The sequence below is a fragment of the Leptosomus discolor genome, chromosome 6, assembly GCF_034619465.1.
Source record: "Leptosomus discolor isolate bLepDis1 chromosome 6, bLepDis1.hap2, whole genome shotgun sequence".
NCBI classification, from domain to species: Eukaryota; Metazoa; Chordata; class Aves; order Leptosomiformes; family Leptosomidae; genus Leptosomus; species Leptosomus discolor.
This window is the reverse complement of record NC_141396.1, coordinates 60,022,102-60,038,923: the sequence shown is the minus strand read 5'-3', so window position 1 is coordinate 60,038,923 and position 16,822 is coordinate 60,022,102. Positions and strand designations below refer to the sequence as shown.

General features: G+C 41.5%; 1 protein-coding gene across 2 annotated transcripts in view; it reads right to left on the bottom strand.

The window, feature by feature from the left end:
- Nucleotides 1-1,168: 1,168 nt before the first annotated feature.
- RHEB (Ras homolog, mTORC1 binding) overlaps nt 1,169-16,822 on the bottom strand; it is a 41,226-nt gene continuing 25,572 nt past the window's right edge. Inside the window, exons 4-8 of one of the 2 annotated variants that reach the window (XM_086466798.1) lie at nt 13,894-13,976; nt 9,380-9,436; nt 9,232-9,279; nt 8,573-8,654; nt 1,169-1,678 (exon numbers count right to left, since the gene is read on the bottom strand). In XM_086466798.1, the coding sequence (XP_086322924.1) occupies nt 1,586-1,678; nt 8,573-8,654; nt 9,232-9,279; nt 9,380-9,436; nt 13,894-13,976 (363 nt within the window). In that variant the 3' untranslated portion in view covers nt 1,169-1,585. The remainder of the gene's footprint in view (nt 1,679-8,572; nt 8,655-9,231; nt 9,280-9,379; nt 9,437-13,893; nt 13,977-16,822) is intronic. The other variant, XM_086466799.1, reaches the window with a different exon arrangement.

Genomic DNA, 16,822 nt, shown 5'->3' with positions numbered 1-16,822 from the left:
CCGGCGATCTGTCACGTACGACAGTCATCCAGCTACGGAACCTGCGTTTGGCACAGGGTATGAAAATTCAAGTAACAGAAATGAGTTTTCAGAAACTTCAGGAAATAGCCTAAACGGAGGGAAAAAAAGGCAACTTTTTTTTTTGCCAGGAATCCAGTTAACCTCATGATGACCAAAGGAAATAGTAAGTTTTTCTACATACACTGTTAATAGAGGGGTTCAGACCATTTTCTATAGAATACGATGGAATCACTGTACAAGAGATGGAGACAAGACACACTGAATTTGTATCTTTTAGCACAGACTGAAGTGCAAAAGCTAATTATGGTTGCAAAAACATTCAATTTTCCTCCTGCCAGAAATTAAGTTTTCAAAATGACAGAAAATGCATGAGAAACAGTTCCTTTAATGAACTGTTCCCCAAATCAGCCTCATTTTTGTTGTTGTTCTGGGTTTTGTTTTCAGACACAAAGTAGGTCAACTGCAATTTTTGAATACATAGTCAAAGTAGTTTGTTTCCCAACTTGAGAGTGATGAAGGCTTGTTAAGCCTCCAGTCCAAAAGCTAAGCAAAAACTTGCAAGTGGGTCAGGGGAAGCTGCCAGGAACAGCCAGGTGCCAGGAGACCACTCACCTCGACCAGTGCCACCCAGATGCAGAAGTACAGAAATGCACGATAAACAACCCACATCAGTTTGTTCTGAACGTGCAATTTATTTTAAACGACATTTTTGTTGTCTTGGCAAGTCTATGCTTGTGACCTGGGCAAATCTGCTCCACCCTGACAGCGTTCGAGTGACAAGTCCACGTCAACAGTCTGTAGTGCAGGTGTATGCTGGCCCTGTAGGTGGGGCAGATCTGCACACCCTTCACCTTTACAGAGGGAAAATACAGTGCAACTGCAACCAACTGAGAACCCACGCCCTGCCTTCCCTTCCAAATCAACGGGGTCACTTGTGTCTCCTTCCCATCGACGAGCACAAAGCACAGCCGAGCCGCTCAGCCAGCCCGGAGTTCTAGTAGCAAAAACGGTTCGGCTCGCTCACAAACAGCAGTCAAACGATCCAATGGCTCCAAGGATCTCACACCTCCTCTTAAGGTCAGCAGGTGAACGTTTTTCACAAAAAAAGTTGATACGGAATCATCAACAGAAGATTATAAACAGAGCATTTAAGGTTTGCAGCTATTTTATTTACAAGTATACATTTAACACAAAGAAACACTGATATCCAAGCCTAGTTAATAGTAGTGTAACAATATGCATCATTTTGATGATTATTCTAACCAACAAACTACACTGAAAAATTAATGCCAGTAAAATTCTTGGTCATAATATTAAGAAATACAATATATAAATTGAAAATATGATTGCTTAAAATTTGAAAATGGAAGTGAAGCCATTTGCACAGGAGTCAGAGTTTAACATAATCTGAAGGGAAAGGCTCCAAACCAACTGTTTATCTTTCAGGTTAACAGAAGAAAAAAAAAAAAAATAAAAAAAAGCATAGTTTATCCTTAAAGATAATGGGCAGTTTTGCTTCTTCAGGTAGAATGTATTCCCAGTGTTTTCAGGTTTTGCAGTGGAATTACATTACTGAGCATGAAGACTTCCCTTGTGAAGCTGCCCCATCGATTTTTTCTGCCTCCAAAATTATCCTCTTAAAAACATCAACGGCAGTCTGCAAAGAGAGAGTACAACTTTAGTAGACAAGGAGAAACTGCCCACTTACCAGAAAAATAATGTTTACGTGTTAGCATTACTGTCTATACCAGCAGATAAATGCACATCCAACACTTATTCCAAAATCAAAGACAGAAAATATGGTAACTTCAGTTTTGAACACAACCTTTTGGAAGAAAAGTGTAACCTCCTCCACAGCGATCCTCAACTATTTTCTCTGTCACTGCAGGGAGGGCAAGTGTAAACTGAGCCATACTCACAACAGAGCTAATAACTGTAATTCAGCTTTATTTTAAATAGTAAGCTTGCACTGAGTGACTGACAGCAATGACGATTCTGATGCTGTGCTGCTCCAAGAAAAAACCAATTCATTTCCTCGAAGTAATCCTTAAAATCCAAAGTAATTACAGAAGGCAGCAGACTTTTCAGCTCTGAACACTGACTTCGCACAGAGCTGTGTGAGGGTTACTTTAATATTCTTGATTTTCTCGCCTTACCAACAGGTCAGACCAGTGCCAGACATGGGGCAGGAACATCAGTGGAAAACATGAGCCGAACTAGCCACTGTGTAACATTAAGCAATATCCTTTGATAAAGCCCTTCTGAGAGAAAGGGGTTTGTATTTTAAACAGCTTGAACTACAGGATAACCACGGGGAGGCTCAGCAGACCTCCTAGCTTAGTGTACGCAACGCAGGATTACACAGAGTCTAATCTCTGCTAAACCGTGACCCCCGCCTCACATGACGGATCCCTTCTCCCCTTCAGAGGGAAGGCAGCAAGTACCCTCAGAGCAGGAGCCACTTGTTCTGCTGCCAACTCCGCTTGGTCTATGCTGAGCCACCTCCCTCCACGCTGAGCACAAAGCAGCCTGGTGAAACAGGGTTGCCCCTACCGAAGCTCCAGGAGATGAAACGGGAGAGCATGGGCTCAGCAGGGCGATACTTCCCGACACACACGTGCTAGTGAGCACAAGTTAAAAGTCTTGGGAAGGAAACACACGATTTCCCATGCAAATAAGTTTAATTGAAGCAGAGACTCTAAGGAAGGATGTCAGATCACTTCAGTGATTCAGGAGATTTTACAGCAGAATTTAATTAAGTGTAGTTAGGTTTTTGGTGAGGTTTTGTTTTTGAGGATACTGAAAGATGGGAAGAGTAAGGCATCTGGTACAACACCATGAATGCTACTTGTAAATACCTTATGCTGTTCATCTGGTATTTTCAAGATTCACTGGATTTTAAGGGTTTCAAAATTGTATGCTAGTCTCCATCAGAATATACAGAAATGACAAGATGCAGCATCCAAGATGGCCTAGAACTAAGTTAAGAAGAACAGACCTATACTACAGTCAAGGGCCATTCTAAAGTGCTTTTCTTCTCTATGGTATTTTTGAGCTGAAGGTTCACCGTATGATCAGTACTTCAGCATGTGAATCTTCAACTTCGAAATGATCTGATCATCTCAGACACGCCACGAAGTTTCTCTAACTTCCAACCCTCCCTTTAAGGAGCATATGGTTGGAATACGTTAAGAAAGAAAGTATATTCACTACATAAAAGCAGTCACATTATGAAAGAGGATAAAAAGGGGGGTTTGTTGGTTTTAATCACCAGGCTGAAGAGCACCCCGTGATTTATGACTGTGTGTCTGACCTGATAGACGTTCTTCTGCCTCCACAAGGTGCAATTCTCAACTGGATCACTTCTAAATTAACCCCATCGACTTGAAGTAGCCCCGCACAACCTTAAAGCAATCTTAACAAGTGCCGACAATTTTAAAGTTTCCCATATTTATGCTGTTTGTGCACAGGACTATCTCTGGATCTATTTAAAAGACTCCACCAGCTGGAAATAGTGTACTCCTCCATATCATGGAGCTTCTCTGCGATCCCAACAGAACCTGACAGAAGTGGCGTATTACTCCAGTAACGACCCAACACATTTCTTCAGGAAATCAGACTCTAGGAGAACCGTGGTCAGAACTGCAGTTGCTATCAAACTGGTTCCCCTAATGAAGAGTTTCCCTTAATCAAAACTTGGTCATACACTGATTTACAAATACACTGCACCTATGTTTCCTCAGAATTGAAGATTTCAATGGTTTCATTTTAATGCACAAGTTTTTTACACCCCTACTTCAAAGCACCCATTAAAAAACCTCCACAACTTACTCTGTCAACCAAGAAGCTGCACGTTCTCTGTCAAAGACGTGCTGTTCAAAACACTAAGATGTAGGCGTTCACAGGGCTTGTTAATTCATTTCATAGAATATACGTATTCACTGAGAAGGTTTAATCACTGCCCTGACGCTTAGGAATTTGTAATTCCGCCCAAATATGCTGAAGAATTTTAGAATGAGCTTTTGAACAACGCAGGAAGCTGTGTTTTGTGACAAGGAATAAAGAAGCCAGACTTTATATGCATTTATCTCCATATGGTCCAATTACAGAATGTGGGTCGCACCTAGCCTGCAGAAACCCAGCTGGCTTTCTTCTACCTTCCTCGCCTGAGGCAACAAGACAGATGTCAGCCTGGGCAACACACGCTGCCTGGAGAGCTTAGCGCTGTGCGAGAGACACCAGAGGCTCAACTGCTTCTGCAGATGCGCCCTGTGCTGCGAGCAGGACAGCCAGCTCGGGAGGTGCAATCCTCTGCACGACTGGGGACTCGGAAGACGCTGCCAGGAGCCAGCGCAGGAAGATGCAAACACCCAAGTCCAGCCCACAGCCACCTGAGTCACCTTTTGGTATGTGTATTTTTCAGCTATGCAACTGTTTTATTATTTCAAAGAGGAAACTCAAGTGCTCATACTACTAGTTTATCTTGGCACAGAACCGAGCAAAGGAACTTGAACAACAGTCAGGTAAAGGAGGAGAGGTTTTCCCCCCCCGCCCTTTGCCAATCCAAACACACTCTCCCAGGTAAACATGTCGGACCCCTGGAAAGGGGCTAAGATCCCAAACCCCTCTGAAGCACTTACTAAGCACTGCATCTTCTGAGCTTGAACACGAAGTCACTCTTGAAAAAGAAGCAATGCCCAAGCAACTGCTTTTTAAGACAGCTCCGTTCTGGTGAGAAGTAGATTTTTTTGCTACTTCCTTGCCCCTTCTAAAACAAGTTTATCTAACGAGCTTTGCATAACTAGAACACCACAATTCGGCTGCTTGTTACTCCCTAAATTCTTCCACCAAAGTTGGCTCCCAGCTTCAACTGGGTTTAAGACCAGTTTGGATTCTGGTTGTACTTCAAACAGTTACCACTTTATAGTGCTGGGATTAAGATGAAGCACTGTATTATGGCTTAGGTGAAATGAAGTAGGAAATTTCACAAGAAAGGCTCAAAGCTCCTAAAGTTAGCCAAAGCAGTTCAACATATCTGGTAATAATTAAGCAGCTTGAGAAGACACGACAGTAATAGCCCAGCAGTTATCCAAAAGACGCCTTCTCGATCATCAGAATTGCCTTCTCAAAGCCAGGGATTTCCCTAGGTGACTGATGCGTTGCTCATAGGCAGGCTCCTCCAAAAGTCCTACCAGGTCACCCTTGTCTGGAAGAGCTGATACACAGCCTCAAATGTATTTGACCTTGAGAACTCTTGCCAGCTGCTACCATTTATCGTCACCACAGCTTTGATCTTCACCCCTCTTGTTCTCCATCTGTTCAAAGTCATGCCACTTCTGGAACGTGCTATCTTTTGATAACTCCTGGCAGAATAGGTCCAGTTTGCTGAAGTTAATCTATAGAACTATTTTACTTGCCCAATATAGTAGGGCTATGCTCCTAGAACTCTCACAGATGCTCCAAGAAGGATTTTTTTTTTTTTTTTTCCAAAGCAGGAAGGAGAAGAGTCAATTCTCTCCCACCCCCCTGTACGGAGCCTCCGCTATCAGAACCTGTTACAGGGAATATCTTCTCTGGTTTCAGCAGTTCCTTGCAAACAAAGCAGTTCTAAAGGACAGACCACGTAGCTGATCAAGTTTGGTCTAACCCCTGCAGCACGGAGACCTGCTCTCCTTGCTGCTGTGAAGAACATCACATACCAAACCACTCTCAGACCAGCACACTACAAAAAGTCATACTTCTGCTCTGCATCCACCAAATACAGATGGCTAAGTTTTAGAGAGAAAGGATTAACAGACTTCCCCCAGTCAGGATGGTTTGAGCTGTCTGTTGAAGTTCTTAAGCTTTAAATTCCCAATCCAGTTCAGCTCATCCCTCTAAGCATCAAATTAGCTTTCCGTAAAGCAAACGGAATCTGAAGCAGTTTTGGAAGGAGTTTAGACTTAAGCTTGATAGGCAAGTGACATTTGCTGTACCACGCCAGTGCAGGCGATGATTTGGATGAAGCTCAGAGCAAGAAGTGCTGATGAACTTCCTTTTCCAGTAACGTGGACTTAAGTAAGGTGAACATTCAGTACCAGGAGAATGACAACACGTCAAGTTCAAAATAAACCCTTTCCCCCTCAAACCAGAGACAGTTTCAGAGCAAGAGAAGATAGTCTGTCTTGATAGAGGTCTATGTATCAGCTGTTTTGATCCTGCCAAATTAGGATTCGGAAGGGAAAAAACCACACCCGAAGTGCTCCTGGTCTAACCCACAGGAAGGGATGCTTCAATGCCTGGTGACTCCTGTTGCCCCAGCACCTCACAGCTCTGGAGTCCACACTTTGCTCTCAAAGCTCAATCTTCCACCTCCTCAGAGGTGAGCATTCCTCTGCAACCGTTTGTGAGAAGACTAAGGCAGCTGCCCCAGTTCCGGGCTCCTTCACGCTTTCGTGTGTACATCCCAAGCCTCCAAAGGAAGCGCATCAGAGAGCCTGAAACATGGACAAGTGTTGTGGGCACCCACCTCAGAAGGGACAAATGGTGTCCCAAACTTCTGAAGCCAGACAAATTTACCAAGTGTATTATGCAAGAGGCAGGAAGGAGGAATTGTGCTCGAGCACTTGTTTCTAACAACCTGTGTCTAAATCCAGAGGGACAGCCCTTACAGTGAGCTGTGATGGCTATTCTGAAGGATCCTGCTGAAAGGAAGACGTGGTAAGAACATCATTTGACAGCAAGAATGAACACGACTTCTGATTTTTTTTTGTGGTATTTGTACAGGGCTGTACAGAATTTTGAGTACCTGACATAAAATTGACATTCCCATTTCCCCGAAGGCTACGAAGTTTGCCATATAAATTTCAGCCAGCAGCTGAATACAGACAGTCTGAGACTAAGGAGCAGACACAAATACATGGCAGTCAATGGGACTTTGTTAGTGCAGCAATTTGACATGCAAGACATGCTAAGCATCATGCAAAGGTTGTGGCTTCTTTGCATAACTATACCCAAATTCTTTTTCCCTTGAACCAAGAACAATACAAACTTCAGAAAAGTTATCAGTAAGACATTCTGCTAGATGCAAATTGCTGCTCTGTTACCCCTTGCAAACATAGGCCAAAAGAAAAAGAGTACAGGGAATAGCTTTGCCTAATCCATAAGTATTCAGTCATTTAAAATAAAAGGGGGGGGAACCCAGACACTTTAAACTGGTTTATTCTTTACGATGTCAATTTAGTTTCCTCGGGTATGCAGTTAAAGCTCTCCAGCAGTACAGAGAAGTTACCAAGAAACTTCATGCTTTCATCATGCCAAATTTTGACACTGTTAATGCAAGTCTTAGCCAGAAACAGAAGTACTGATAAACTAATTCCAAGTGTCCCACATCTGGAGGAGGAAAGAAAGAAAAAAAAGCCAAGCTTTTCTTCCAGGGAAAATCCAACTTTACTCGAGTAACTTGTAGAATTGTCAACAATAGACAGCAGACAAAAGGGGGTTTTGGGGACAGGGGAGAGGGAAAGAAAGGTTGCTTAAACAGGTCCTGCCCTAGCTACAGGATTGCCCTTTTGCTTGTGCTGATGTTCTATCAAGGAGACCAAGGATGTGATATGTTAGGTTAAATATGAGACAACGTAAGTGTTTCTTCTGCGTAAGGATGCATTTGTTTAAAACTAGCCTGACAACTGACCCTATCATATGCCTGTTTTCAAAAAGCAAAAGCTTTGATGCTGTTGAGAACTATAGGAAAAAAAAATAGAAAGCTAAAAAGAGAGGGGAAAAGACACACTGCCCCCCAATCTGCAGCAGTTATCCGTGACTTCAAGCCCAAAGTAAGAGGCACATGTAGCTTAGACACATAAGGTGTCACATCAACGACAAAGTATTAACAACAGCCACAGGAACAAATTCAAATACCAGCACATCTTTAGGAGGCTTTTTAAAGAAAGTTAGAACAACCAAGACTAAGATGCTATTTAACATGTAATTAAACACTTTCTTTCTGTGACAGGACAGCAACAAGTGTAAATGTGTGTGGGTTACATTGCGTCAGTTTGTGCAACTTCACTACAGCTGTACCACAGCAGGGTCTGACAGCCTCTGCTGTATTCTAACTTCTTTCTGTTCGCTTCTCCTCCTGCTCCACGGACCCGCAAAACGCTTATTTCCCACATTAGACACACCAAGCCTCACCTAGCACCTCAGAACACGAGGTTTGGCCCCTTCTACCAACTCACTCCTCTGCCACTGCAGTGACCTCCTATTTAAGGTAACTGCAGCAGATCACAGACCCTGGCCCACCTGCCACGTGGATTCGAATTTTAATTTGTCACTAAGTGTTCTGCTATGTTCAGTGAAGCTTAACTTTCAGTTCCTCCCCTGACTTGCAGTTGCACAGAAAAAACTCGTACCCATACACCTGAATGGCAGACAGCCATTTTTGTTTCCAACCATCTACACAAAATATCTGCAGAGTACATGCAAATATTTTTAGCTTCCTCCATTCAGTGAAACTGTGAGTCATTCCATTACATTGCTATTCGAACAAAGTAAATCTTAAATCCCTTACCTGATTTTCTTTAGCAGAGGATTCCAAGAAAGCTGCATTCCAGGATTCTGCTAAAGCCTTCCCTTCTTCATAGCTGATCACCCTGACCAAAGAAAAAAATTTACATTTCTTTATAACTAAGAATTGGAATTTGATATGTCAGGAAAGACCTCAGAGTACTGAAGCACAGAAATGCATGTAAACAGGAATGTTTTGTGAAGTCTGTCTGGAGTATTTGTTTTTGGCTGCTGTGAAATACACTACCAGGCCAGGTAAAACTGCTATGCGACCCACAAGAGCAGCTGTCCCCAACTTTGTTTTCATAATCTGTAATATCACCTGGTGTTTTACAATACCAGGAAAATAATACCAGAAGTGAAAAATACACTTCTGTTACTTGTTTCAAGAAAAAAAAAAAACCCAAAACAACCAACAAAACCCAAACCAAAACCAACCCAAAGTGTTAAACGACCATCCCTGGAACCTCATAGCACAAGTCAACACTACAACAAAAGGGCACGGCTCCTCGTTCACGTTCTGGACACAATTCGGTTGCCAGCACCTTATTTTAACCTACAATTTCACTTGAGTTACGAAAAGCCAAGAACAAAACGAGTGCATTGCAGCCAGAGGAATGCCGGCTGCTGTCCTGCGTTTCACACATTCTGGGGTTCACATACCGTTCCATATGCAGGTCTTTTTTATTTCCAACCAGCATAATGGGTATTCTGTGAAAGAAAGTTCAGAACTTCAGAACAGTTACAGTATACTGAACAAAGTACTAGTAACATGCCTGCAGTGAAATGAGATGAAAGTGTCACTACTTACTGGACTTTTCCCACCATATCCAATAACTTGCCATGGATAACTTTTATCACTTCAAAACTGCAAAATAAAGGGATGAAGTCACACATGCACTCCAACGTTTATCCTTAATACCCAATACACAAGCCATTAAATGCACATGTAGGTCGCTGTGTTTTAAACTTACTCTATGTATAGTGGCAGAACTACAGAGATGCTGAAAGTCTTACCGATTCGTGTACAACGGACAGAAGGGTCCCAGAAGCAGCAAAGACTAGCCTGTGCCTAGTGTTAGAGCCTCCCCACTCATGATATTTGCAGAAATAAACATTACCCAGGACCAACGCATCTAACAGAATGACTAAAAACCCCTCCCACGTCTCATCTGGTTTGTATCTGGAGTAAGCAATTCAACTGCCCGAGTGCAACAGCCCTGGATGAGCATGTCAAATAAAAGCAGTTTCAAAGAAAAAGTATTTAGTTAAGCACACTCCATCTTGGAAGAACACATTATTTTTCTAAGAACGCTTAGTTCATACATACAGAATTCTTTACTTTCATTTATGTGAAAGCCAAAAGATGCCTAATTTTTAATTTTCTACGGAAAAGTGAGTAAGCTGAGCCACAAGAGGGGATCGAAACAGTGGCCATTCAAATACGTGCTGTCTGTTCACCTACCATGCATACGTGCCGTTGGGATGACGGGAGGTAAGAAGCAGTACTGAGAAATACCAAAAAATCTCACTAACAATCCACTGCACTTGACATTACAACTTGTTCTCAGAAATACTAAAACGGGGTTAAAGAGCAGATGTTGCCCTCCTTTAATTACATTATGGGAAAAATGCTGGCACATGAAATGCACAATTCAGATTTGTTTTAAGAGAGGCACAGGCTCACAGGCAAGACACACAACTAGACAACAAAAAAGTGACCCAAACTTCCCTGACTTCCAAGGTTCTTAGCTACAGGCAGTGTCCTGACTTGCACTGCATTTCAATTAGAACTGACACTCTTAAAAATAGAGCAGCACTCAAACATACTTCCAACTCTGAGCTCTCAAAGAACTGATGCCTAAAAGCCCTATTCAAGCTATTTGAATCATTAAAACTTCTCACTTCTAGAACAAAAATTTAAGGATTTTCTGTCAAGTAGGTCAATTTATCTGACTTCAACAATAATTTTCGAGACCAAGTAGAACTCAATACTTCTCCATGTTCAGCTAACAGTTTTACTGTATCCTATCAAGAAAACGAGTTATTTGCAAACAAAAGCGTGACTTAGTCTGGCACAATTTACTATTCATAACTCAAGTATGACACTACTGATTACATAAAAATGGGGAATTGGTGAAAGGACTTTAGGGTTACAAAGAGCTTATGCTGAAAAGGTATGAGTGAAATTCTGCTCTTGAGAACTTGCCATTTCAAAAATAAGAGTTAAATGGAGCTTGGTGGCGACCACGTTGAGAGGCATTGCTACATGCAGAACTAGGTGACCCTGCCAACTGAAAGAAGAATAAAAATACTACAAAAAAATTCTGCTACTGACCACAAAACTGTTTCTCAGTCCGAAGCAACAGGAAAGATCTAGCATACTAGCCACAGGATAACGGAATCACTAACACAGTATAATCACTGTTCCCTTTCCACTATTAGGTGTGTTGTTTCCAGCACAGCCAGAAAAACACCATGCCACTGCACAGCACCCCGCTGAGTCCCCACCTGAGGTTCCAGTGCACAATGCTCTTGTTGGGCTCTTCACTTCCCAACCCTGTGTACCCCTCTGCTTGGCCAGGGTAGTTCACAAGCTCCATTTTTAGTAAAAATATTACAAATAAACAACTTAACTATTAACAGAGCAACGTGGAAACCAAAAGAGAAGTGCTATTTAAACTCAAACACAATTCTGACACAGAAACAAGTTGCTAAGAACTGCCAGGAATGAAATTGGCTTGACCAGACCAATTTAGTGTTCTACACAGCCGTCCAAATTAGTAAGGCTAGAAGGAGCAGGGACACACTTTAAGACAGATATTGACCCATCCAAAAAGAGCATCATCACACCAAGTGGCAAAACAGTGAGAGATGTAGAGACCGTAAGAGGTCCTTTCCAGATCTGTCAAGCAAATAGGGTTACAGCAAACAGCTCAGCGTGTGAAATACAACAAAAGAATTACTAGCTGTCACATAAACGTGTTACACAAAATCATGGAACCTAGCAAGACACAAAATTGGAATTTAATTAAGCTGAACTAGAGCAAAAGCCTTCCAGTAACCTTGCTGCCAAGAGCCTGCAACTATGAAAAAATGTAGGGCATTAGCTTTTATCAAGTCCTATTTAAACTTCCCACTGGAGGGTAGCGGGGAAGATGATAATTTTAAAAGGGCATTTCTATCAAGTTTGCTGTCAAAGCTCTCACCCTTGCTGGATCAACACTCAGATCAATATATGCACCTTAACAGAAGTCAAGACAGATGGTGACTGTAATTTGATTGCCTGGCCAAGTCACATAAGCTACCAGAGTACTGTGGAGGTTCTTTCCTATCACCTAAACACTGTCTTGATACAGAACATAAGGACCTGAATGAGACAGGATCATTGATACTTTGAAATTTAAAGGAAGAAACAAAAAAACTTGGAATAAATTGATCAACACCAAAATACTGATGAAAAGACTATCTACCTACAGTCTTAACACATCTTGTTCTCTTAGTATTTTCTCCATAACGTGGTTTCTGTTTTAACTGATTGAATGCTACCACAGAAAACAGATCTTCATTTCTTCATCTGTGCTGCTAAACTCAAGACAACAACTGGAGTAGCTGAAAAAGAATCACAGAACGGATGGTCTTCAAGGTCCCTTCCAACCCAAACTAGTTCCAACCCCCCTGCCATGGGCAGGGACACCTTCCACCAGACCAGGTTGCTCCCAGCCCCATCCAGCCTGGCCTTGAGCACTGCCAGGGAGGGGGCAGCCACAGCTTCTCTGGGCACCCTGTGCCAGTGTCTCACCACCCTCACAGGGAAGAAATTCTTCCTTCTACCTAATCTAAATCTACCCTCTTTCAGTTTAAAGACATTACCCCTCATCCTAATACTACTCTTCCAACACGTCCTTTAGCTCCCAACCAGGGAACAGCACAAGCTGCAGAAGGCTCCAAGCAATCTACTTTGATTTCAGTCAAAGATGTTTTTGTCCTCACAGTACCAGTAATCAATGACCATTTTCCTATTCTCTTTAGGAGTGGACAACTGTCTACTTAAGGCTGAGAATAGTAACTCCCATTTCAAACAAGTTACTCAAAAAACAAACAAAAAAGATCCCCCAAAAAAACAAACCAAAAGGAGCTGGGTAGTTTAGTATCTCTAGACACACATGAAAGCTTAACATCTGTTGCATTTCCTCCAGATCACACATGCTTGCCCTTCACTACTTCAGAACTGAAAATGAAAACCGAAGGACTGCGAAAATCTGTTCAACATCAAAGATCTTGCAAGCAACAGACGTTTATAATCAGAGCGTATCCAGAAGAGCCAACAGTCAAGTTGTTGTTTACCTGTATTTTATGACTGTCTACTAAAGAGCACTTGAGATGAGCAGTTTTGTCCGATTCATAGGAAAAGACATGGAATGCTTCAGCACTCATAAAAAGTTGATCAGATTCCTTGCAAGTACAAGGGAAGCATGAACTTCTGTTCTACTTGATAAGAGCAAAAGATCTAAGGTCTTTATCATTTTAGTCAAATAAAAATTTAAGAAAATAGGGTTATGCTGGCTGTCATAACAAAGATGTTGTATAACATTAGAAAATTAAGATCTATTAAAAAATGACCAGTATTTAAACAAAGCAAGATGACCAGAGGAAGGGACAAAATAACAGAAGACAAAGTCTTAGGAAGGCTGAGATACTTCCTGCAAGTAAATGACTCCAGCTATGATGGATAGCTAACAGTGAGGACAAAATAGATACTGTGGGAAATTTTTCAAATAATCTTATTTGCTGCGGCATGTCAAGAGTGACTCTACAGGCCAAAAGTGATATATTGCTATGTATATGAAAATTCTTGACGGTTAACCAGAACAATCCAAGACAAGGCGGCAAAGAAATCTCAGTACTGTAACAAGCAAAAGCCTGAGGGACCATTTCAGCAACTAATTGGGTACTTCACATAAACACACAGTGCCCTTTAGGTTCCTATTTAAGTCTGCCTTTGTATATGATATTACAGCAATGAACTCTATTTATTCCTGAAATCATTCTACGTACTTTTACTTACACCTCAAAACAACGTAGTTCAGTACTGTCTCATTTCTTACATGGTACCTTGCATATTAGTCTGCAAACTGTCTGTGACATTTGGATCTGAGGGGAAATTTCTGAAAAAACATTAATTTTAATTTCCATTACACTTCTAAGGGAAAAAGAGACTAAAAGAATTAAACACATGTAAATAAAATACAGCAGAGGCAGGAGCTGAAGCCAGCATATATCTGGTTAATGTCTGAACCAGAAGAACACAACACATTTTATTACCTTTTTATTGACGTGACTGAATAAACAAGAATGTAGCCATTGATGTCTATGGAGTACGTCTGAGGAAATATGGAGTATTCATCCTGTAGAAGGAATATTGCATTTAAAATTACTTACTGCCACAGTTCAGAACTTGATGCTAGCAGATCACCATCAGATAAGCTGGTTGTATTTCTAAGACATGAGGTGCAGGGCCATTTTGTATAGGTAATACTTTCAGAATTAAGGTTTTTTTCATCATCATGTCAGGTGTGGAGTATTTACCAAATTAAGAGAAAGCTGAGTCAGTCTGTATACCCTAAAATTAAATCTACAGCTTTTTTGTGGTTTATTCCCTTTAAGACTATGGATCAGCTAAAGCTATTCCCAATCCTCTTATCCTGCTTAATTATCAGTTTGTATTAGCACAAAACATCCACTCTGTCCTACCACTAATTAGCAATTACGCTTCTTATCTTGCTGGTGGTACATTTCAAATTCCTAATTTCAACAGCTGACGACAGGATCTAGCAGTTCGTAATTTCAAGTCACACTGATCACATCTAAATTACCTAAGGGATCTGTCAGGAAGTGAATAACTGTGGCTTACTAACTAATGCTTATCAACTACAGATGCAAGAAATATAGTTATTAGTTGCTTTATGACAACTGGAAGTCTACATTATATGAGAAGTGTTCAACAACAACAACACACCAGAAACTTAATCATCGAATTTATTTATTCCTCTATGAAAGGAACTGACCAAATAGGTAAATGAAACAGACTTGACATATTGCAGGTAATGCAACACAAACACTAAGAATCCCATGTTAAAAATATGTATTGTTCTACTAGACATTCCAGGAGACATTTCCATTTTGACAAGAGCCATACTTCTTAATGTACAAGTTCTCTAATTTTTAAACCTATGCTTCTTAAGATGTTAATTTTAGCTTAAGATCACATAACCTCTCTGTATATTGCCATGAGTGAACAGATGGAGCAGTGCAGTCACGCAGCTTCAATCTAGACAGCCAAAAGGAATCAAACTCCCTTAACTGCCAAATGAGGAAAAACCCTTTGTAAGTCAACTTCACAGATTCAGCCAAAAAAAGTTTGAAAGAATAACACTTGACAAAAGATGCCCTTATTTGCCTTTATTGCTACACACTGAGGGCAGCCCTCCCCCATCTTCACTGAAATGCCAAACTGCCACTTCAGTTGGCTGTGTAATCCCAAAGTCAATACAGAAGGGATCTGAGCTACTCTGCGTGTAAAAACAGGTGAAAGTGCAAATCTGTAGTTGTTTGACTTTACCCGGAATTTCTCAGGATCACCCCAGCTGGAATTTGGTGTTAGGTAAGATTTCCTTTTGCACTATTCTGTGATCCCATGCACCGAGGGGTTTAACTGAACTACGCCAATCTGGATAGATAACCATGAAAGGTAAAGAGGCACAGGACAGAAGAGCAGCACCAAGAAAAATAACTGTCATAACCTCAACTCTTTCTGATTCTTTACTTAACTTTTAGCTTATTAGGAAAAGCAAGAAAAGCTGCTATGCCTCCTGGAACTTGTGGGTCAAATTAAGAGCTTTGGCAAAGTGATAAAACAACGTGGCTTTGACTTTTCAAGTCATAGCCAAGTTTTCAAGCACGTAACAAATCTACAATATAATCCTTGCTACGCTGTGTACACACGAGGACTCTCTATGGGTCATTAAGCAAGACAAGACTTGAGAAAGAAATCTGTCCAAGCCACGCCTTCCATAACCCAACATCATCTCTCCCCTCTAACCCTGTGAGCCAGAACTCAAAGTTCAAGTCATTCATATGAAGAATCAAACCTGAAAATAACCACAGGCTGGGAAGGAAGTTATTTTGGTTTTACAGTACTGTATAACATTAAATCAACCCCAAAAATAAACCTCAGCAACAGAAGTACGTTACTGGTAAAGCTACACTGCCTTCCCAGAAGGCTATTTCTTCCTCAAAGCGACATTTCACTTTTATCACTACACTACAACGGGAGATGCAAGGCAAGCACGCTTACATTGGCACCAAGTGAAACCTACGGAGCTTTCTCTGCGGCTCACACCTCTCAGTCTGCCCATCTCTCAAACTCGCTGCTCTCTCCAGGATACTCCCCATCAAACAATCTTGCCCCAGAACGTGTGGCCAGTATTGTTTCTAATCACTTCAGCCCCTCTGACAGAGGGATTGCAAGTGGATACCGTGCTGCTGATTAGCACCACAAGCTGACACCATGTAAATAAAGCATGGGTATTCTTAAGTCAATGCAGCTCTCCAAAGAAAGCGATCAAACATACCTACAAGGTTACAACCCTTCTGAATAGTCTCCCATCTATGAGCAAGTGTCCTGCAGCTTTAAAGTCTTGGGTACTGGCAGCATAATTCACAATACTAACATTGTTTAATACTAACTCAGAGTTTGAAAAAAAACCAAAGGAAAGCATAATATCAGAAATCATGGCAGGTAAGAACATGTTAGAAATAAAAAGTTTAGGATAAAAATAGAGGTTTAACAGCCCCCATTCTGTTGTTGTGGGGTTTTTTTGTTTGTTTTTGGGTTTCCCCGCCCCCCCCCCCCCCCAATATAGGGTCTTCCAAAAGACAGAGCACTCCCGTGCATGGAACGTGCAGTGCCAGTTCAGCCAAGCAGCACTATAACACACACACCTGAACCTCACGAAGCTCCTGACCACGCTACAGGACACGTGTTCACTGTCTCCTCCTGCGCTCTCTGTCATTACGTGAAGGCTCAGAAGCACACATGAACCATCATGTAAAAATGTAAACAAACTGCAGGAGCTTATTGGTAGCCCCGTAAGTACCGCCTATATGCATCTCTGTCTACTCCCCATGACTATTTCACAGATACAAGTCACAGTAGTATAGCCAGAGCACACAAAACAGGAAAAACTCATCA